The sequence below is a fragment of the Meriones unguiculatus genome, chromosome 17, assembly GCF_030254825.1.
Source record: "Meriones unguiculatus strain TT.TT164.6M chromosome 17, Bangor_MerUng_6.1, whole genome shotgun sequence".
In the NCBI taxonomy this organism is placed as follows: domain Eukaryota; kingdom Metazoa; phylum Chordata; class Mammalia; order Rodentia; family Muridae; genus Meriones; species Meriones unguiculatus.
The window spans coordinates 58170539-58193749 of record NC_083364.1 but is presented as its reverse complement, the minus strand read 5'-3'; the positions used below and the strand labels follow the sequence as shown (position 1 = coordinate 58193749).

The 23211-nt window shown below is 41.6% G+C and overlaps 1 protein-coding gene across 2 annotated transcripts in view; it reads left to right on the top strand.

The window, feature by feature from the left end:
- Cep97 (centrosomal protein 97) overlaps nt 1–23211 on the top strand; it is a 32458-nt gene that overhangs the window by 1608 nt on the left and 7639 nt on the right. Inside the window, exons 2-10 of one of the 2 annotated variants that reach the window (XM_060370546.1) lie at nt 1735–1877; nt 4924–5082; nt 6869–6970; nt 9764–9877; nt 10554–10720; nt 13032–13196; nt 13936–14060; nt 14719–15478; nt 19699–19774. In XM_060370546.1, coding sequence (XP_060226529.1) covers nt 1735–1877; nt 4924–5082; nt 6869–6970; nt 9764–9877; nt 10554–10720; nt 13032–13196; nt 13936–14060; nt 14719–15478; nt 19699–19774 — 1811 coding nt within the window. The remainder of the gene's footprint in view (nt 1–1734; nt 1878–4923; nt 5083–6868; nt 6971–9763; nt 9878–10553; nt 10721–13031; nt 13197–13935; nt 14061–14718; nt 15479–19698; nt 19775–23211) is intronic. The other variant, XM_060370547.1, reaches the window with a different exon arrangement.

The following is a 23211-nucleotide window of genomic DNA, read 5'->3' as shown; positions in this document are numbered from 1 at the left end:
GAGCAACCAGCAATTTGCACATGTGGAAGACAGTGAGGAGGCCAGCCTCTAGGAGAGGGGTGTCAGTTACCAAACCTGCCAACACCACCTTAATTTTGGGGGCTTTCATTCTATGAAAAATAAATGAGAAAAAAGAAAACTTGTTTATAGTGGTCAGCCAGGGAAGCTACAGTTTGAATTCATGCTACAGTGCTTTAGTTGAGTACTGACTGCAATCTTGTGAAATCAGAGAATCATTTTATTTTCTTAATTAATTAACTGACTATACATTGATTTTTAAAATATTTTGAAGCAACTGAGGAGATAGTTTAGTTGGCACAGTGCTTGCTGTGCAAGCATGAGGACCTGAGCTCAATCCTCAAAACCTTGGTAAAAAAAAGTTGAATTTGGTGGCAGGATCTTCCAATCTCAATCTGGGAAGGTGGATATTGGCAGATCCTTGGGGCTTTCTGGCCAAATAGCCTGCCCTGTTTTATGAGCTCCAGGCCAGTGAGCGACACTGCCTCAAAAAACCAAGTGTGGGGATAGCCCAGTGGGTACAAGTACTTACAGAGAAAGTATGAGAATGCCCAGCATTCATGTAAAAAGCTCCCAGCACCTAGTGCTATGGAGGCTTGCTGACTTCTAGCCTGGCTCTAGGCCTGTAGGTTTAGTGAGAAACTGTGTCAAGAGCATAAGGAGTGACAGAGCAGGACACCCAGCATTCTCCTTTGGCCTTCTTGGGCATGCATGATGTATACCCTCCCCCACATACATACTCAAACTTGGGGCACTTGTAGTTAGCTTATAAAGATTTTGATCACTATAAAAAAAAAGAAAAATTCAGTCTCAGGGATTGCTGTGATGATAGCTATAATCCTAGTACTTGGGAGGTGGGGGAAAGAAGATCAGGAGTTCAAATCCAGCCTCCACATACAGGGAGTTTTTTGCTAGCCTGGTCAGGATCACACCCTGTCTCAGAACAAGAAAACAACAGCAAAAGAAAAAAAAAAAAAAAAAAACAATCCAAAAGAAAAGAAGAACATTGAAGGATAAAAAGGGGATAAGATGAGTGGTGGCGGTGCACGTCTTTAATCTCCGCACTCAAGAGGCAGAGGCAGGTGGATCTTTGAGTTTGAGGCCAGCCTGGTCTACAGGCCTAGTTCCAGGATGGCAAGGGCTACACAGAGAAGAAACATTGTCTCTGGCAAAAACAAAACAAAACACCAAACAAACAACAACCAACATCTCTCCCCACCTCCAAAAAAAAAAAAGAAAGAAACCAAAGAAACAAAATATCCCCATCCAAGAAAAAGAAAAAGGTTTCCCCAAAGGAAACTTTAGTCCTTTTTTTTGTTTGTTTTTGTTTTTTGTTTTTTGAGGGTTTCACTATGTTGCCTTGGGTATCCTATTACTCACTTTGTAGACCAGGCTGGCCTCGAACTCACAGAGTCTGCCTCTGCTTCCTTGAGTGCTTGGATTACAGGCATTCACCACCCAGTCTGGCTTAGTTCTATTTTTTTAAATGCGATTTTTAGGGCCATGCATACTATATCCCCAGCCTGTAACTTGTAAATTCTGAGGGAAAATGTATCATCACAGCTCTGGACTAGTGTGGTTTTGATACTTGTGATACTCTTGATACTTGTGCTCTGGTGTGTTTTAAAAGTATATATGTATTTTTTTTCACCCAGTGTAAAATGCTAAGCTCAACTGCCATATTTACTTTCTAACAAGTTGTTTTCTCTTCTCAAGGATTAGTGGTGAACTGGTCAGGGCAGGGACTACAGAAATTAGGTCCCAATTTGCCCTGTGAAGCTGATGTTCACACATTGATTCTGGATAAAAATCAGATTATTAAACTGGAAAATCTAGAAAAATGCAAACAGTTAATACAGGTGGGTTTGGGTTTTATAAGTGTAATTTATTACTAAACAAAACCAAAAAGTTACTCTACATGTTGGGAGAGCAGTTAATGTCTTCAATTTTTTTAAAAATTATTTTTATTTTATGTACATTGATGTTTTGCCTGCTTGTATGCATGTATGTGTGGGTGGGGGGTTGTCAGATTTCCTGGAACTGGAGTTACAGACAGTTGTGCTTTTGATCAAGGGTGCCCGCAAACCTTTGTGTATGTGTGCACACAAACACAGACACCCCCCACTTTCTTTCTATGCATATTTTAAGTTTCTTGTTTATTTTACTTTTTGTTTATGTGTATTTACGAACATATGCCACATGTGTATGGGTACATGCAGAGGCTAGAAGAGGGTATCAAATTCCCTGGAGCTGGTGTTATGTACAGGTGGTTTTGAGCCACCTTACTTGGGCGTTAGGACCTGAACTTTGATTCTCTGGAACAGCAGCAGGTGCTCTTAACTGATGAGCCATCTTTCTATTACCATAAATAAATATATATCCTAAAGAGAACATTATATGTTGATATAATAGTGTAACATAATTTTTACCTCATATTAGGGTATAAAGAGTTATTTATCTAATATTGGGTTTGGAATGTACTTGATGCTAAGTGTACATGCTCAGCATACTTAAAGCCCTAATATAAATCACCAGAATTGTACCAAAATAAACCAAACAAAAAAGTGCTCATTTGGTCTCTGTTAGTATACCTATCATTGTCCTAGTTTTTGACTGAAATGGTATGAAGACAGTTTTCATGGAGCTTATATTTTCAGGTTGTTGGTCTGTTAAAAATATCTTTAGGAGATGGCTTAGTTGTTAAGAATACTGGCACTGCAAACACACAGGCTTGAATTTGGATCCCCATAAAAAGCTGGGCATCCAGGCATGTAGTTTACACATAACCTGGTCACTGGAGGGGAGAGACAGGCAGATCCGAGAACTAGCCAAAATGGTGAGCTTCCAGTTCAGTGGGAGCCTGTCTTAGGGCAGAGAGTGGTAAGGGAAGATAATCAAAGTCCTGCTCTAACCTGTTGTATATACGTATGGGCTTGTGCACCTGTACACTCACAAGCATGCAACACAAACATACACAACACACACAACTCCCCCTAATGTACATCATCTACACACAAATATCTTTAGTAATTGACAGAAGTCTTTTTTTTAATTCTTTATTAATTACACTTTATTCACTTTGTATCCCCCCCTGTGGTTCCCTCCTTCCTCCCGTCCCTCCCTTCCTCCACCCTCTGCATGCATGCCCCTCCCCAAGTCCACTGATAGGGGAGGACTTCTTTTCCTTCCTTCTGATCCTAGTCATTAGGTCTCATCAGGAGTGGCTGCATTGTTTTCTTCTGTGGCCTGGTAATGCTGCTTCCCCCTGAGGGGGAGGTAATTAAAGAGCAGGCCAATCAGTTCATGTCAGAGACAGTTCCTGTTCCTATTACAATGGAACCCACTTGGATACTGAACTGCCATGGGCTACATCTGTGCAGGGGTCTTAGGTTATCTCCATGCATAGTCCTTGGTTGGAGTATCAGTATGAAGAAAGACCCCTGTGCTCAGATTTTTTGGTTCTGTTGCTCTCCTTGTGGAGTTACTGTCCTTTCCAGATCTTACTGTTTCCCACTTCTTTCCTAAAATTCCCTGCACTCTGCCCAAAGGTTGCCCATAAGTCTCAGGATCTGCATTGATAGTCTTCAGGGCAGAACCTTTCAGAGGTCCTCTGTGTCAGGCTCCTGACTTGTTCCCTCCTTTCTCCTTCTTCTGATGTCCAACCTCTTAGTCTTTCTGGATAGGAATTGAGCATTTTAGCAAGAGCCCTCCCTCTTGATTAGTTTCTTTAGGTATACTTGACAGAAGTCTTATTCAGCTTTATCTCTATTTTAAAATGTATAAGCATACATTGATTATGCATAATGCTGGGTTTAACTTTTCTGAATACGTACATACATATATTGATATATTCATTTCCATTACTCTCTTGTTTCCTTCCCACTCTCCCTAATCCCCTTTCTCTTCTCAAGTGGCCCCCTCCTGTTTGTTGTTGTTGTTTTGTGCCTTGAGACAATGTTTCTCTGTGTATCAAGACCTGGCTGTCCTGGACTTGTTTTGTAGACCAAGCTGGCCTGGAGATCCTCCTGCCTCTGCCTTGAAAGTGCTGGGATTAAAGGCGTGTGCCACCACGCCCAGCTTCCTACTAGTTTTTCGTGTCTTCTGCTACTCCACCACTTCTTCCTGACCTCTCTTTTTGTGACCTAGTGAATTTCATGAGGGGCCTGATTGAGAATCTGTTTACAAGCGCATAGACACCCGTGGCTACAGTACTGAAGACACTGAAAGTGTCTTTCCTTCCTCCATCAACCATTAACTCAGGGAGGAGCTTCCAAGCTCCTCTCCCTGCCTCCAGCTTGTGGAGGAGCGAAGCCTTGTACTACTTTGAGTTTAAGAGTACAACAGCCATGTAATACCCAAAAGTCACCTTTCTCTCCCCCTTTTCCTCCAGCTCTTACATTCCTTCTGCCCTTCTTCTATTGTGCTCCTCAAGCCTTGGAGGGGATGTTAAAGATGCCCCATTTATGGCCGGCATTTAACAGTTACTTACTTCCTGCAATTTGATTACTCCTGAGTTTCTGCAGTCACCAATAACTACTGCAAAAGATGCTTCCTTGAGTAAAGCTGCCTGCAGCTTTTTCTGTGGGTGCATATATATTTATTTAGGATGCAAATTTACAGGTACATTATATCCATTAGCAAAAAACACCAGTAGCTTCTTCACTAGGCTTCTGTCCTCCCCCCATGGGCTTTCAACTGGGTTTATAGTACCGCACATGGTTCCTTCCTGTGTAATAGGCAAATTCCAGTTTATATTTGTAGGTAATAGATGTAAATGATATGTATAAAAAGTATAAATTGGGCTTGTGTATTTGGGAATGTTTGACCATTTACCATAATGTGAAAGTAATATGTATGGACATATATATTTTGTTTCCTGGAATAATAATGTTCCTTTTTGCACAGCTCTCAGTGGCTAATAACCGGCTGGTTCGGATGATGGGTGTGGCCAAACTAACTCAACTCCGGGTATTAAATTTACCTCATAATAGTATTGGGTGCATGGAAGGGCTGAAGGACCTAGTCCATCTGGAATGGCTGAACTTAGCAGGAAATAATCTGAAGGTGAATAACTTTTTTTTCTTTTAGAAAAAAGTAATTAATTTTTGAGATTATTTTGTTGTTGTTGCTAATCTGTTCTTTGTGAAAAAGAAACTTGGCAAGTATAGATATAAGTAGACTATAAAAATGAAAATGTCTGCTTTTACGATCTGTGCCAACAGAAACTTTAAACACGCCCCATTCTGAAATATATGCCACAGTAGAGTATACTTTTTTAATTTTAATTTTAATTACAATTTATTCACTTTGTATCCCCCCTGTAGGTCCCTCCCTCCTCCCCTTCCAATCCTACCCTCTGTCCCTCTTCTTCACCCAGGCCACTCCCCCAGTCCACGGATAGCTGAGGTCTTCCTCCTCTTCCTTCTAATACTAGTCTGTCAGGTTAGAGTACACTTTTAAATGTGAACAGAGAATCTATATTATACTTGAAAATTAAATAAAATGCCAGGATGATGGGGAAAGAGCTTCTCTTCCACTGAGTTAAATTTTAAGTACATTTTTAATGGTAAATGGAAAAAGGTTTGTCAAAGTCCAGAGATCTGGATTCTATCTACTCCTACTCCTGTCACACAGGGACTGAATAATTTTGGATAAGTTAATAATCATTTCTATATCTTATTTTCTGATGTGCTAGATGAGGGGACTAGAGTAAATGATAATGCAGTTTGCTTCTACTGAGCACCTACCTTATGCTAGGTCCTTCTCTAAGCACCTGGTGTGTAGTAAGCTGATGTGAGCCTGTGAGACCTTAGGTATAGTTATTATGCTTATTACAGAGCTAGGACAACTGAATCACAGCAAAGTTAAAAACCTGTCCCAGCTCATACATCCAAGAAGTTGCAGAGCCCAAAATTTAAAAAAAAAAATATTTATTCTTGTAGGATTTCATACAAATACAGCAAATTTTGATCATATTCATCTAACACTTCTTTTCTAACTCTTTCCAGATCTGTCCCCACCTCCTTACCCAAGTTGATGTCTTTCTCTTTTTTAAAATAACCTGTCAAGTCCAATTTATGCTGTCCATGTATTCCTGGGTGTAGTGCAATTCACTGGATCATGGTTGACCTACTAGGGCCACACTCTTAAGGAAGCCATTAACTGTCCATAGGTCCTCAGGGGTGGGGCTTCTGCCTCTCTGCTGAATGTTGCTTGGCTTGCTCTTGTGTGGGCCTTGTACGGATTAACCACAGCTGCTGTGCATTCATGAGTGCAATGGGCCAGTGGTATCTTTAGAAGACACTGCTTTACTCTTGTCCCCCTGACCACAAAGCCAGGATTTAATGTGGGCTGTTTGTCTTCATCCTAAATGTGTAAATTCTTTTCTCTACTAAGAGTTAGATGCCGGGCTGGAGAGATGGCTCAGAGGTTAAGAGCACTGTCTGCTCTTCCAGAGGTCCTGAATTCAATTCCCAGCAACCACATGGTGGCTCACAACCATCTATAATGAGATTCGGTGCCCTCTTCTGTCATGCAGATGTATACGCAAAATAGAGCGCTCATATGTAAAATAAAGAAATAAAAAAAAAATAAAATAAAAAAATAAAAAAAAGAGTTAGATGCCACTGAAGTTTCTTTGGGCTATAAGTATTTGGGACGGTATGAATTGCTTGGTAGTCTTGGAAGCTTGCATCATGGCTTTTTTCTAAATTTTGCTCTCCCTTTCTCATGCTCATCTCCACTGCTCTGCTTCTAGTTTCAAGAGGAGGCTCAGCTACAAAGAGTTAGGGAACCATTTTGTTTGTTTATGTTAAGTGCACTGAATGATGTGATGCTTTTCTTGTAATAGACCATGGAGCAAATAAGTAGCTGTGCAGCTCTGCAACACCTTGATTTGTCAGACAATAACATACCCCAGATAGGTGATCTATCGAAGTTGGTATCTTTGAAGGTAAGTGGATCTTCTGTCACTTCTTAAAAATTGCCACAATTATGAAGAATTGCAAAAAATGTTCTCATTGGTATAATCTCAGCCTGCTGTGTACCATATATCAAGATCTCTTTCTCTTTCTCATTTTTTGAAAGGGTCTAATGCTATGGGCTTTAGTGAGTATATAATGGTAAAGTTTGATAGCAATCCATCATAAATGAGTATTGTTTTTTCTTTGATTTTTGAGACACGGTCTCTCTGTTATGTAGCTCCATCAGTTTGTCTGTCTGTCTGTGTATCCTGGAATTGTCTGTGTAGACCAGGCTTGGCTCAAACTCACAGAGATCTGCCTGCCTCTGCCTCCTGAGTGCTGGGATTAAAGGCATATGCCACCAAGCCCAGCTTTATTTTGATTTTTAGATGAGGTAGCACTTTCTTGTCTAGGTTGGTCTTGAACTCCTGGGCTCAAGTGATACATTTGCTTCTTTGTCCACCTGTCTGGTGTGTGGTTTTGTTTATGTGTTTCTTTTTTCCTATTCTGGAGGATACTGTTTTTAATACTAAGTATAACTTAATTAACAGAATCAATTTCAATTAATAAACATGGAGGGTGGAAAGATGGCTCAATTGTTAAGAGCCCTGGCTGCTGTGCCAGAGGAACTTGGTTTGATTCCTAGTACCTTACAGTAGCTAACAATTATCTGTAATCCTGGTTTCAGGGGATCCTAATTCCCTCTTATCTCCACAGGCACCAGGCACACACACGGTTCACACACATACGTGTAGGCAAAACACCTACATACATAATAAATCATAAAATCTAAACCAAAATCATATGTAGAGTTTTTTTTTCCTGTATTTTTTCTTAATTGAATATTATTAAATTCCTCAAGCCTTCAAAGTAGAATCTGAAGGTCTGTTTTCTCTACCTCTTGACCAGAAATCATTTTATAACAACAATAATTCTAAGCAATGTTTGCATCTCTCCTGATAAATGCTAAGAGAATTCAAAGGAGCTAAAGATTATTGGATATTTTGTACATTTTTCTTTTTTTGACTTTTGTTTTTGTTTTTTTTTGAGACAGGGTTTCTCTGTGTAGTCTTGGCTGTACTGGGCTTGCTTTGTAGGCCTTGCTGGCCTCAAACTCACAGAGATCTGCCAGCCTCTGCCTCCCTGAGTGCTGGGATTACAGGCATGTGTCACTGCACCCGGTGCATTTTTTTTTTTTTTTGTTATATCTTTTTTTTTTTTTTTTTCTGGAATGGATGCATGAATATCTAAACAGAATCCTGACTGTTTAGAGTATCTTAGACTTATTCTTTTTAAAAGACTTCTTTTATTTATGTGTATGTGTGTGGCTTCGTGCCCGTATTGGATAACTTGGAGCTGTAGTCACAGGTGGTTGTGAGCCACTGGTATGGCAACTAAACCCAGGCCTCTGCAAGAGCAGTAAGCAGGCTTAGCCACTGAAACATTACTCCACCCCTTGGACTTATTCTTTATTATTACTGACTTAATATGAGTCAGCCATGTCTGCAAGCGTCAATTTCTGCTTTTGGTTGGCCTCTAGTAAGCCAAAAATGTTGTAAAGAATGAATTGTGGTTTATCTGTCTCTTTTGCAAAATTTGCTTTCTATGTGATTGTTTTATTTTATGGGTATGTGCACGTGTGTGTATTTGAGTATGTGTGTGTGTGTGTTAGATGTGACTGTAGTGCATGACATGAGTGCGGATGAACATATGTGTGCACATGTGGAGGGTAGAATAGGATGTTGGGCATCTTCCAACCCTTCTCTACCTGATTACTTTGAAATATTCTCTCACTGAACCAGAAGTTCACTTTTTTAGCTGTTGGTCGGCTAGAAATCCACTTATTTCTACCCCTCAGTGTTGGGTCATTAATATGAGCTACCATTGCCAGCTTTTTACGTGGGTGGTGGGGACTTGATTACAGGTTTTCATGGTTGTAAAGCAACCACTTATGTGCCAAGCTAGGTATCTAGCCCCCATCACCCTTTTTTTGAGACAGGGTTTTTCTGTGTAGCTCTGGCTGTCTTGAAACTCACTCTGAAGACCAGGCTGGTCTTGAACTCAGAGATCCACCTCTTGAGTGCTGGCATTAAAAGCATGTGCCACCACCATGTGGTACCAGCCCTTCTTTTGATGTGGGCTTTTTGTTTTTGCTGTTTGGTTTGGTTTGGTTTGGTTTTTGGTTTTAAGAGACAGGGTTTCTGTGTATAGCCTTGGCTGTCTTGGAACCCACTCTATAAACCAGGGGGGCTTCTGCCTCCCCAGTGCTGGGATTAAAGGCATGTGCCATCACACCCATCTTATTTTGATATTTTAGAAAGAAACGAATAACTATGTTGGAGATTGCTTTGTGTATTAACTTAAATTGTATAGCATGCTGATGCATCACAATATAGCTAGGTACTACATCAACTGTGATCTTGTGTAAGTCTTAAACCTTGTTTGGATCAAAGATCACTTAAGCACCTTCAAAGTATTAATCTTTGATTTACGTGTGATGAGAAGTATGACAAAAGAATCTCTTTATTCTTGCAGGCACCTTTTTGGCATTGTTAAGTCAATTTATTTATTTATTTATTTTAATTTTTAATTTTTTGGCTTTTCAAGACAGGGTTTTTTTTGTTTTTTTTTTTTTTTTTTGTAGTCCTAGCTGTCCTAGTCCTGTAGACCAGGCTGGCCTCAAACTCAGAGAACTGCCTGCCTCTGGGATTAAAGGCATGTGCCATCACACCTGGCTGTCAATATATTTATACATTGTTAATCTGTAATTTTTTTCTTTCAAGACCTTGCTTTTACATGGAAACATCATTACCTCTCTTCGAATGGCTCCTACTTATCTACCCAGAAGTCTCTCTATATTGTCTTTGGCAGAAAATGAAATCCGAGACTTAAATGAGGTAAAAAATTGAAGCTACTCTGTGGGGAAATCCAGGAGAGACAGGAGAGTTTCTGGAGCTCACTTTTAGACTGTGACTATCTTGGGAGAAAATGCTGCCACCGTGAAACACTTGGCCCTAGAGCACCATTATTTTTCTTTCTACTTGTTCTTAACACTGGCAGGCTGAATTTCGGTTGTAATGCTTCAATTATCATCACACTGGTGATTGGTAGAAGAGAGAGGCATCAGGAGAGGAAGCAGGAAGATCAGAAATATAGGGGCCAATAATATACCTGTCCACCTTTCCCTGGCTGCTGATACGTTTAAATAGGGTTTTTCTCAAGCCAGGTATATTCTTGCATGTCTGTAACCTCAGTGCTTGGTAAATGGAGGCAGGAGAATTAGAAGCTAAAGGTCAGCCTGGGCTAAATGAGACCCTGCCTCAAAGAAAAGTAAATACCGTTTTCTCAACTAGGAAATAGTGCTGATACTTTTCTGTTGTTCAGCAAGGACAAATGGTCAGGTTTTTAGAGTTTTGGAAGTCAGTGGCTAATAGTAGACTATTGCTTGATGCTTTTTAGAACAAGAGGGAAATTGTGACATTCTCAAATGCTGCCAAAGTTATGTAATCAGCGGAAACCCTGTGCTTGACACTAACCATTCTTTTTGCTCAACAACGATGTCTTTTGTTGTAGATCTCATTTTTGGCCTCTTTAAGTGAATTGGAGCAGTTGTCAATTATGAACAATCCTTGTGTGATGGCAACCCCATCCATTCCAGGGTTTGACTATCGGCCGTACATTGTCAGCTGGTGTTTAAATCTCAGAGTACTAGATGGATATGTGATTTCTCAGAAGGAAAGGTAAACAATATAATTTGCTTAACATGGTATCAATCAAGAAAGTTTTGGAAAGACCATTTCTAGTTTGATACAGATTGTTGATTTTGCTTGTTTGTTTTTCATTGTTTTGAGCCAGGATTTTTCTTTGTAGCCCTGGCTGTCCTGGAACTTGCTCTGTAGACTTTCAACTCAGAGATCCACCTGCCTCTGACTCCTGAGTACTAGAACTGAAGGTTTGGACCACCACCGTCCTGCTAATCATTTAATTTTTTTTAAGTGTGTGTTTAGAAGTTAAAAATGTTGGTTATTTAGGATTCTCCCTCCTTTCCTACAAAGGACAGAAAATACATATCAAGGCTGGGAGCCAGGTGTGGTGCACATGCCAGTAATCCCAGCACGTGAGAAATAGAGGCAGAAGAATTGGGAGGTCATTGTCATCCTAGGATCTAGAACTGTTGGTTCTTGAATAGCTGTGCTATGTAAGACCCAGCCTCAGGGTTAGGGAATACAACTCAGTAGAATGCTTGCCTCCCATGTTTGAAGCTTCTTGCTTGGCAAGCACGAGGACCTGAGTTTGAATCCATAGAAGCCATATAAGAAGCCAAGTATAGCTTCTCGTACCTGTAGTTCAGGGACTGGGGGAGAAGGGGTCAGAAATGGGTGGGTTGCTGGGTAGCTAGCAAAGAGCAAGCTTCATTTCACCGTGAGACTTAGAGTCCTGGTTTTCTCATAGAGCTGGCCATGGTGCTGTATGCCTGTGATTCTGCCACTGGAGAGATGGGAGCAGAAAGATCAGAAATTCAAAATCATACTCAACTATGGAACAACTATATATATATATATATATATATATATATATATATATATATATATAAAAGGGGTGGGTGGGATGGAGGGATGGCTCAGCAGATATGAACACTGGCTGCTTTTTTTGGATTCCATTCCCTGTGTCCACGTGGTGACTCACAACCAGCTGTAACTCCAGTTCTAGGGGATGCTATGCCCTCTTATGTCCTTCAAGTGCATGTGGTACATAGATATACATACAGGCAAAATACCCATACATATAAAATAAAAAATAAATAAATGAAAACCAGTGAATATTAGCTCTAGTCTAAATGCCAAACTTCCAAAAACCTACTTCCTAAAAGTTCTTTTGTTGATTGCTTGGAGATGGTAGCACTGTTTCCTAGAAACCACATTATGGATATAGTATAAGATCTTGGATGAATCCCTCCACCTCTCATTTTGCAGTAGAATTCTGGGATTACAGAATCTGGCTTTCTATGTAGGTTTCAGGGGTTCATTATAATGGTCTGAATAACAAGTGCATTTACCTGCTTTGTTATCTTACTGGCTCTATACATTCATATTAAAAATAAAATAATAGTAAACCAGGAGGCATATAGTATATTGAGACAGGGTCTTATGTACCCCCAGGCTGCTTTTTTTCTTTTTTAGATTTATTTATTTATTATTTATACAGCATTCTGCCTGCATGTGTATCTACACACCAGAAGAGGGCACCAGATCTCGCTATAGATGGTTATGAGCCACCATGTGGTTGCTGGGAATTGAACTCAGGGCCTTTGGAAGAACAGCCAGTGTTCTTAACCTCATCCAGGCTGTTCTTGAGGTCTCTGTGTAGCCAAGGATGATCTGATCTCCCTGCCTTCACCACCTCAGAGGCAGGATTCCAGGCCTGCTTCTATGCTGGCTTCATATGGTCCTGGGGATTGAATCCAGGGCTTCATGCATGCTAGACCAGTGCTCTATCATCTAAACTACACCCTCAGCCTTCTCTAATTTTTTAGTACCTTAAAATATCAAGTCAGTAATCACAACACTTTGGAGGTAGAGCCAGGAAGGCTAGCTTCAGCTATAGCAAGTTCAAGACCAGCCTTGGCTACTTGGTACCTTGTTTCCAAAAGCAGCAACAAAATTAAACAAAACCACATACACATACATGCAGACACACGTGCGCACACATCACCACCAACACCCCTCAAAATGGACTAAAACCAAGGAAGTAAAGTTGAGTAATCTTTTTTAATGAAAAACATGTGGGGGCTGGAGAGATGGCTCAGAGGTTAAGAGCACTGGCTGCTCTTCCAAAGGTCCTGAGTTCAATTCCCAGCAACCACATGGAGGCTCACAACCATCTACAGTGAGATCTGGTACTGTCTTCTGGTGAGCAGGCAGACTGCTGTATAAATAATAAATAAATCTTAAAAAAAAAAAAGAAAAGGGAAACATGCGGTGGTTTTTATAGAGCAGATTCACAAGGAAGATCACTGTCTCTTAACAATGTATTGACCACCTTATTCCCTAGTCTGAAGGCGGAATGGCTCTATAGTCAAGGCAAGGGAAGAGCATATCGGCCTGGCCAGCATGTCCAGCTAGTTCAGTACCTGGCTACAGTCTGTCCTCTTATTTCTGCACTGGGTCTTCAAACTGCAGAGGATGCCAAACTTGAGAAGATTCTGAGCAAACAGAGGTAAGCCCGTTTGTTTATTTGTATCAGCTGAGGGATTTGGAGGTGAAGGTAGCTCAGACTTCCTGTGGTGGAAGGCACACATTGGAACGCTTGGGTCCTGTGTCACTGCGGAGAAGCTGAGTTACACAGTGTGGCTTGTTCCTCAGAAGTTTCTTTGCTAATCATTTCTCGCGTGGGAGAACCAAACAATATGATAACAGAAGAATGGGATATTTGTCAATGCCAAGGTCATAGCCTAGTGGTAGATTTGCCCTTGCATGTAGGAGGCCTAGGTTTGAGCCTTAACATCTGAAGAAAAGTACTTGGCCTTTTAGTGTAGGTGCCTCATGTAGCATGTTGAGTGCTAATATTAACAAAGCATCTTTCAGTGTTTTTGCATATGAAATTGTGTTCATATAATGTCATGTGGACAGTTAATTGTGTAGATTATGATAGGGTCTTCTCCTGTAAACTAGATTGACCTTCAACTCATTATGTTGGAGAGGGTGACTTTGAACAACTGATTCTGTGGCCTCTACCTCCACAGTGCTGGGTTTATAGGCATGTGTTGCCATCCTCATCTCTGTCTAACAATTAAAAAAGACCTAACCTTTTTTACACAATGCATTCAAAGGATACTATAGTTTGCCAGTGGCTAAAGATGCCCCTTGCAGTGTTAAGCTTGTGTCTTAACACCGTTAACTTAGGTAGCAGGAGAGCTTTTCCTTAGTTTGTGTTAGATGACATTATTGATTTTTAGGTTTCACCAGAGGCAGCTGATGAACCAAAGCCAAAATGAAGAGCTGTCTCCTCTTGCTCCTGTTGAAACAAAGGTGCCCCTTTCACCTGAGTGTTCCAGCCCTGTCCAAGAGTTCCAGGAAAGCGGTAAGGAACTCATAATACCCAGTGCCTAAGAACCACCTGCTGCACTACTTTTCAACTCATTTGACTTACTGGGTCATAAAACAGTTTCTGACAAGGTTTCTCATTGTAGCTCTGACTGGTCTGAAACTCATCATGTAGCTCCCAGGCTGGTCTCAAGCTTGCCTTAAATCCTCCTGACTCAACACTCTTCCTTCTTTCCTTCTTTCTTTCTTTCTTTCTTTCTTTCTTTCTTTCTTTCCTTTCTTTCTTTCCTTCCTTCCTTCCTTCCTTCCTTCCTTCCTTCCTTCCTTCTTTCTTTCTTTCTTTCTTTCTTTCTTTCTTTCTTTCTTTCTTCCTCTCTTTCTTTCTTTCTCTCTCTCTCTCTTTGTTTCTCTTTCTTTCTTTAAATACTTGCTTTATGTATGTGAGAGTGTTTATATGTATGTGACATACATATAGGAGTCTATGAAGGTGAGAAGAGGGCATCAGATCCCCTGGAACTATAGACACAACCAACTGTAACTCTACTTTTATAAGGAATCTGCTATTTTCTTCACACAAACACACACACAGTCACACATACACAGTACCTAAATAAATATAAAAAGTGGTTAAGTATACAATTAAGAAGGCTTTTCAAATATTTGGTGATTTAATGGCGCTCTCTTGATTCTTCTAGAACCCATCCTCCAAATCAATTCTTGGGTTGGGACGAGCAGTAATGATGATCAATTATATGCTATTAAGAGTAACTTCCCGGCTTCTGCACACACTACAAGATATTCTCGGAATGACCTTCACCTGGAAGATATACAGACAGATGAGGACAAGCTAAACTGTAGTATGCTGTCTTCAGAGTCCACTTTTATGCCAGTTGCATCAGGACTGTCTCCGGTGTCGCCCACTGTTGAACTGAGGCTACAGGGTATTAACTTGGGCCTGGAAGATGATGACGATGTTACAGATGAATCCATGAAAGGGCTAGAAAACCAGGATTTAGATAAGGACAAGGAAAAGTCTTTATGGGACACAAAAAAGAGTTCTGCTCAAATGCTGAAAAGTAAGGTCAGTACAGGAATAAGTGAGAAAGCTGGGCTGTTGCCTCATGCCAAGTCAGTGATCACCAATGCTATCTTGATGGAGGATAACCGTGGTCTTACATCTTTTCCTGAGCCCCACATAGAACCAAACAGTGAAGAAACCATGTCTCCTACCACCTCAGAGAAATTTCCCTGCAGAATTTTTACCCAGAGACCTGTTGCTTTGAAACAAGATAAAGTCACCCTCCAGCAACTGAATGCAGCTGCCACTAAGCTTCAGGCCTGTTGGCGGGGCTTTTATACCAGGAACTACAATCCACAAGCCAAAGGGGTACGTTATGAAATCCGGCTGCGCAGAATGCAGGAGCACATTGTCTGCCTAACAGCTGAAGTAAGGAGGTAGGTTGGAAACTGCTGTTCTGGTGGCTTGCAGTGCCAGGTTTTGAAGTTGTTTTGGAACTCTGCTGTTGTGGTCGTGACAGGTGGCCACCCTTGTGTACTTCATCTCCTTGATACATTGAGAACATCTTGAGAGTAGAGATCGACGTATGCATCTCCCTCCCCAGCACGGCAGTTGGTACATAGATGTAGTATCACGAAAGATGTTGAGTGACTGCATCTATAATTCTCCACAACGAAGCAGATACTGTAGGAAACACTGGATAAGGGGGAAGAGGAAGTCCACATAGAACCAAGTAGTTTACATAAGCGATCCGAAGGGACTGAAATTCTGGGGCTGAGGTAGGATTTATTGCTCAGTTCCAGGGCATACGTTTGCCTCACTGCCAATCCAGAACAATTAGGAGTTCATTAATATTGCAATAAATGATGTTTATTAAGATTGTAGGTGACTTAGGAGAAAGTGGCAAAGGAGCCTGAGAGGGAACAGCCAATAGAGTATATTGTATTCAGTTCCAGTTTCAGAAGTGAGAGGTGCTTCATGAAGGGTAAAAGGGGTGCTAGACTGGTGCCCTCTTTTAGTTACCTCACAGGCCTCCAGGTGCCCTCTTTCAGTTACCTCACAGTCCTCCAGGTGCCCTCTTCCTGTTACCTCACAGGCCTCCAGGTGTCTTTCAGTTACCACAGGCCTTCAGGTGTCTTCTTTCAGTTACCACAGGCCTCCAGGTGTCTTCTTTCAGTTACCTCCTCAGGCCTCCAGGTGCCCTCTTCCTGTTACCTCACAGGCCTCCAGGTGCCCTCTTTGAGTTGCTTCACAGCTTATTTCCCATCACTGTGATGTGTGATGACACATACAAAGAAGTGCCAACCAGAGACACTCTCCTGAGCATTTCAGGCCACAGTTTTTATTGGGGTCACTTATTTAGTTATTGAGTGCTCATGTGACTGACTTTTCTTAGATTTCCCGATTCCTACAGATAAACGGGTACATGTCAGGGGAACAAAATGGTGTTTACCAGGAATCACATTGTTAGCATAAGCTGTAGTGTAACTCAATACTTCAGGTGTACAAAGAGTCTCTTCAGGCAACTATTTCAGGGGCTTGGGTGTTGCCTTACTTCCTGTTCTGTATTTGGAACACGCAGGGCACAGAAGTCCGACAGTCCAGCTCTGATGGGTTAACTCTTCACTGCCCAGTGAGTTTCCTCTGAGTGGCTTAAGTGGTGTGGGGGATGAAAGCCAGTTTGGGATGGATAATGAATAAAAAAGTAAAGAGCTTAAAGAATGAGTGCCACCAGCTCTTTGGGAATGTTATTTTAATGAAGAAAAGAGAGTAGGTAGTTGCTGGTAGGTATTCTGTAGGTAAAGGTTTTTTCCTACTCTGGCTTCCAGGAATTGAACTCATGTTCTCAGTCTTTTCAGCAGGCACCTTTTCCCACTGAGACATCTTGCCAATCCTCAGAATAAGTTTTAAAAGTGGTGTAGTTAATATGTTTGGGATTGAAGTGATAGTATGACAATAGATTAATGGGATAGATTATTTTTAGGTATAACATCTATTTGAATGTTGAGTCCTCAAAACCAAAATGACAGGAATGGGGCAGAGAGAAAGACTGGTGCTGTACCATCTGTGAATAATGTGGGAAGTTGGAAAATTCATCAAGGTAGTAGGCATTCTGAGAGGAGTATCCTAGGGTTTCTATTGCTCTGATAAAACACCATAACTAAAAACAGCTTGGGGAAGAAAATGTTTATTACAGCTGATAACTCTTTGATCACACTCCATAATGAGGGAAACCAGTGCAGGATCTCAAAGCAGGAACCTGGAGCCAGGAGCTGAAGCAGAAGCCATGGAGGAACATTGCTTATTGGCCTGCTCCTCATAGCTTGTTCAACCGCCTCAGCCTGCTTGCTTGGTTGCTTGCTTGCTTCCTTCCTTTTTATTGAAAATAATTTTTTTCATACAATATATTCTCGTTATGGTTTCCCCTCCCACATCCCCCCTCTCATGGAGTGGTCCTTAAATCCAGTCAGGGAATGGTTGGTTACTTCCACATTTGTGCAGCTACTGCACCAGTGTGTCACACACGAGCCTGCTTGCTTTCTTTAAAAACTTACTTATTATTTACACGAATATTCTGCCTGCAGGCCAGAAGAGGGCACCAGATCTCATTCTAGAGGGTTATGAGCCACCATGTGGTTGCTGGGAATTGAGCTTAAGACCTTTGGAAGAATAGCCAGTGCTCTTAACCTCTGAGCCATTTCTCCAGCCCTCAGCCTGATTTCTTATACAACTCAGGACCACCTGACCAGGTTTGGCATTGCCACAGTGGGCTGGGCTCTCCCATATTAATCATTAATCAAGAAAATGCCCCTTAGGTTTGCCTATAGACCAATCTTATGGAGGCACTATTTCAACTGAAATTTCTCTTCCCAGATATTTCTGGGTTTCTGTCAAGTTGCAAAAGAACTCAACCAAGACAAGGAGTTAGATAAAGAGTCACTTGTAAATAGCAATGAAGAGCAGTTTGATGATCCTGATGTATAAAAGAAGAAAAAAGGCTTCTGCTTGAGAGAGCTACAGTGTTGGCATAAATGGGTCTGTTTTGGCTAAGAACAAATCAAAGAAAGGCAGTCTATGAGGGAGTTTGCTGCTTACAGTCGAGGACTGCCAGATGGCATAGTGAAATGTCCTGGAGAGTCTAGAGAAGGTGGATGATCATGTTGGAAGTTCTGAAAGGGGGTGAGCTATAGCGTAGGGGTAGAGTCTTTGTCGAGCAGGTCCAAGGCCTGCTTTCTATTTTCAGTCCTGTAAAAATTAAAAAGCAAGCACAAAGTAAACTTCAGAACAAAGTGAGGGTGACACTCAGAGGGTAACAGACAATTAAGGAAGCGTATCTTTTGGAATAGGCCCAAGAATTGAGTTGGCATCACTGCTCTCAGAGGTAAGACTGAGATATGTGAGTAAGAGATGGGAGAGTCAGGAATGGAGCAAACAGGAAAGTGCAGTCAGTTCTGCTAATGTCTCAGGAGAAAATTGTCCTGAGTACTTCAGAGTGTTCGTTAACTGTTTGGAAGCTTTGAATAACCAGCCTTTTCTATGCTTCCTATCATCTGGTTTTTGGCCGGGAAATTGAAGGGCAGATAGACGTTTGATACATAAGCGTATGTGCACACACTCATACAAACATTTCCCCCACCAATAACACTTTATAGAATGAATATGTAAATTTCAATTTCAGACACATCTCATTTGGCTTCTGGTTTGAAGCATAGTTTTTAAAATTAATTAATATTAATTAATTCACTTTACATCCCGATCATAGCCCCTTTTCTCCTCTCCTCCCAGTACCATGCCCCTCCCTCTTCCCTCATCCTCCCTCCTCTACCCCTCAGAAAAGGGGAGCTCCCCACCATCGACCCACTCCAGCTCATCAAGTCACATCAGGACTGAGTGCAAACTCTTCCTCTGTGGCCTGGGGAGGCAGCCCCACCCCTGGGGGAGTGATCAGAAAGCAGGCAACAGAGTTAATGTCAGGATAGCCTCCCCCTCCTTACTCCCCTTACTAGGAACCCACATGAAGACTGAGCTGCCCATTGGCTACATTTGTGTAGGGGTCCTAGGTCCTGTCCTTGCTTGGTACTTGATTGGTGCTTCAGTCTTCTCAAGCCCCCTGGGCTCTGTTTAGTTGGCTCTGTTTGTCTTCTGGTGGAGTTCCTGTGCCCTCTGGGTCTTTCTGTCCTTCCCCCAACTCTTCCACAAGACTCCCTGTGCTCCCCACAATGTTTGGCTGTGGGTCTCTGCACCTGTTTCCATCAGCTGCTGGGTGGCACCTCTCAGAGAACAACTATGCTAGGCTTCCATCTGTAAGCAGAGCATCATTAATAGTTTCAGGGATTGGTTGAAGCATAGTTTAAAATAAGGTTTAAGTTTAAATATTCTAAAAATGGAAACAGTTGTTATTAGGTTATTAATCTCTTTCTAATGCATTTGTTTAGTAGTTGTAATTGGAAGTTTATTATTATTATTATTATTATTATTATTATTATTATTATTATTATTTACAATTATAATTATTCACTTTATATCCTGGTTGTAGCCCCTCCCTCACCTACTCCTGGTCCCAACCTCTCTCCCTCTTCCTCTCCTCTCCTTGTAACTGGAAGTTTAAATCAAAGTGTTCTTCCTTATGTCAGCATGATCTTTTGAATCATTGTAGGTTAAGAAAAGAAAGAGATGAAGAACGTGTGAAAAATTTTGTGCAAGAAGAGGCTGTCAGATTCCTTTGGAACGAGGTAAATCCTCTACTACTGATTCCTCTAGTTTATGTGAACAAAGAAAATTTCTAGTCAGTGGCATCAAAGTAATTTTTAAAAAATGTTTTATTGATTCTTTGTGAGTTTCACATCATGTACCCCAGTCCCACTCATCTCACTGTCCTCTTTTATCTCTCTCTGTTTCTCCCCTTCCCCCCAAAAAAGAAACACAAGCAAACAACCAAAAAAACCAAATCAAAACAAGACATAGAAAACATCTTGTCAAGGTAGCTATAGTAGGTCACAGTATGTCCTACAGTTTACCCCTCTGTCCATGCATCTTCACTTGCAAATGTTCATTGTAATGAGTCATTGGTCTGGTTTGAGCTCTCTGGCTTCTGGGACATCATCAGTATTGCATCCTCACGGGGACTCCTGGTTATCCTATTGTTGCCCTGTGTCATGGAGATCCTGCTGCTTTGGATCAGCAAGACTGGCCCTTTCACATGCCCCAACAGTTCACAGATGATGTAGATTTTGGGGTGGGCCAACTGAAAGCCCTGGAGCTGGGCCTAGGTGGTAGCTGAGCTGGTCAGCAGACAGTTTTCCCATATCCGAACCACCATGATGAACTCTCCAGTACTGCTCTGGTCAAGCCACTCAGTAACGCCATTGGCAGGAGGCAGGGTTAGCTCTCCTGCTCTTATGCCCTCAGGCTGGCTCAACTGCACCCATGCCTTCAGAGCCAGCTCCACTGTGCTTCCCAATACAAGCACAGGACCCACTTTCCCAAGTGCTGCAGGCAAGTGTCTGGGCCAGCTCTTGCTTGCTCTTGTTCTGTGGGGGAAGTGAGGGCTGGCTCACCTGCGCCTCCTACTGTGCTGTCCAGGCAAGCTGCAGGGCCCTCTCCCAAGTGCTACAAACATGGAGGGACAGGGCCAGCTCTCATGACCCTAGGGTCAGCTCTCTCAACTGCCAAAGGTGGTGAGGGGTGAGGGCAGGAGGGCATCACCCCAACACCCACACTACCTCACGGCAGACAGGTGGCAGAGCCAGCTTTTCCTCATTCTCACCCTCAAGGCTGACTTACCCATACCCCCTTTCTCATAGGTATTATGCTACCTAGTTAAGGTGAAGGACAGCTCTCCTGAGTGCTGCAGCCAGTGAGGGGGGCAGGGACCAGAGTCATTTAAGATTTTGGTTTTACTAGTACTGTAAAACTTTAAAATATTACTGTATTGCTGTACCAAAAACTTTAGAATATTACAAATACTGTAATGATGTACCAAAAACTTTCGAATAATTATTTCTTAGGAATGTCTTAACAAATACGTTGTTATAATTATATACAAGCTGTAAAATTAAAGGGTAATTTTAAGATTTAAAAAAATTTACCATTAGTAGGGAACTGGTTAAATAAGATATAAAAATAACAGTACTGTAGAACACTATGATACAGACAATACTATGGGACAATTAAGATGGATAAAGTAGTAATATGAACTTACCTGGACAGATCTTCAGAATAATGCTAAGTAATAACACTAAGAGACAGATTTTAGCATCTTAATCCCAGCAGTCGGGGAGGCAGAGATAGGTGGATCTCTGTGAGTTTGAGGCCAGCCTGGTCTACAAAGCGAGTCCAGGACAGCCAAAGCTATATATAGAAACCTGTCTTGAAAAAATCCAAAAGGAAAAAAAAGACAACAAAACCCCAAAACAACAACAACAAACCCCACTTGATTTTAAAACAGTGGTTCTCAACCTGTGGGTCACAACTCCTTTAGAGCTTAAATGACCCTTTCATAGGGTTTCAATGCCAGATACCCTGCATATTAGATATTTACATTATGATTCATAATAGTAGCAACATTACAGCTAACGAATTAGTAACAAAAATAATTTTATGGTTGGGGTCACCACAACATGAGGGACTATATTAAAGGGTCACAGCATTAGGAAGGTTGAGAACCACTTTTTTTTTTATCAAAAAATAATATTTTTAATTTTATTTTTTTCTTATCAGTTACATTTTATTAACTCTGTATCCCAGCCGTGTCCCGATCGATCCCTCATTCCCTCCCAGTCCCTCCCTCCCTCCCTCATCTCCACCATGCCCCTTTCCAAGTCCACTGATGGAGGGGACCTCCTCCCCATTCATCTGATCCTGTTTTATTAGGTATCTTCAGGACTGGCTGCAAAGCCCTCTTCTGTGGCCTAACAGGACTGCTCCTCCCTTGGGGGTGGGGAGGCCAAAGAGCCAGTCATTGAGTTCCTGTTAGAAATAGTCCTTGTTCCCCTCACTTTGGGAAACCAATTAGTTACTGAGCTACCACAGGCTACACCTGAGCAGAGGTTCTAGGTTATATCCATACATGGTCCTTGGTTGAATGTCAGTCTCAGAAAAGACTCTGTGCCCAGATATATTTGGTCCTTGTGGAGCTCCTATCCTTTCCTTTCCCCATCAGACTAACTCTCCTTCTGTCTTATGATTTCCTGTACTCTGCCAAAGCTTTGGTCATGAGTCTTTGCTTTGAAACACTGCTAGTTAGAGTCTTTCAGATGCTCTCAGTAGACTCTTATCATAAGGAGAACCACTGTTTTAAAAGCTCTCTGAGGACCAGTGAGCTAGTTCACAGGATGAAGGTGCATGTCATCAAACTTGACAACCTGAGTTTGGTCCCTTCAACCATATGATGAAAGGCAAGAGCCAACTTCTGCAGGTTGCCTTGTGACCTACACAAGCATGTATATGCCCCTCTCCATAAATAAAAATAATTAAAAAAAAAAACCCTGAAAATATAAGCCAGGTGCTGTGGCACATGCCTATAATTCCAGCACTCTGGGGAGGCAGAGGCAGGTGGATCTCTGTGAGTTTGATGCCAGCCTGGTCTACAAAGTGAGTCCAGGACAGCCCAGGCTACACAGAGAAACCCTGTCTTGAAAAACAAATAAAAAGCCAAAAATTGAAAATATATATTAAAGCTTTAAGTTTTTGAGTATATAGAAAAAATTCTGAAAAAATACACTTTAAACTACTATCATAAAGTACCTTGTTAGCACAGGACTATGTAGTGATAACCTGCCTCAAAAAGCAGAGAAGAAATTACCTTAGAGAGTATTGAGAGTGAAACTTCTATATTTGGCTTATCTCCTCTCGCCAGGCATCTATTTTATTTTTTGAGATAAGTTCTCATGTGGTCTAGGCTGGCCATAAACTCACCGTAGCTGAGGATGACCTTGAGCTCCTAATCCTCCCTCCTGCCTCTCATAAATGCTACCATGACTGGCTTAGGTAGTGCTGGGACTCGAAGCCAAGGCCTTGTGCCTGCTAGTCGAGCTGCATCCCTAGCTCTGTGTCACTTTCTTGCTTGCAATTAAAAAAAAGGAGGGGTATGTGTGTGTGTGACCTATGTGTGAGGTGTCCTTGGGCCAGAAGTGGTGGTGGAAGCCTTGGACTTGGAGTTACAGACAAG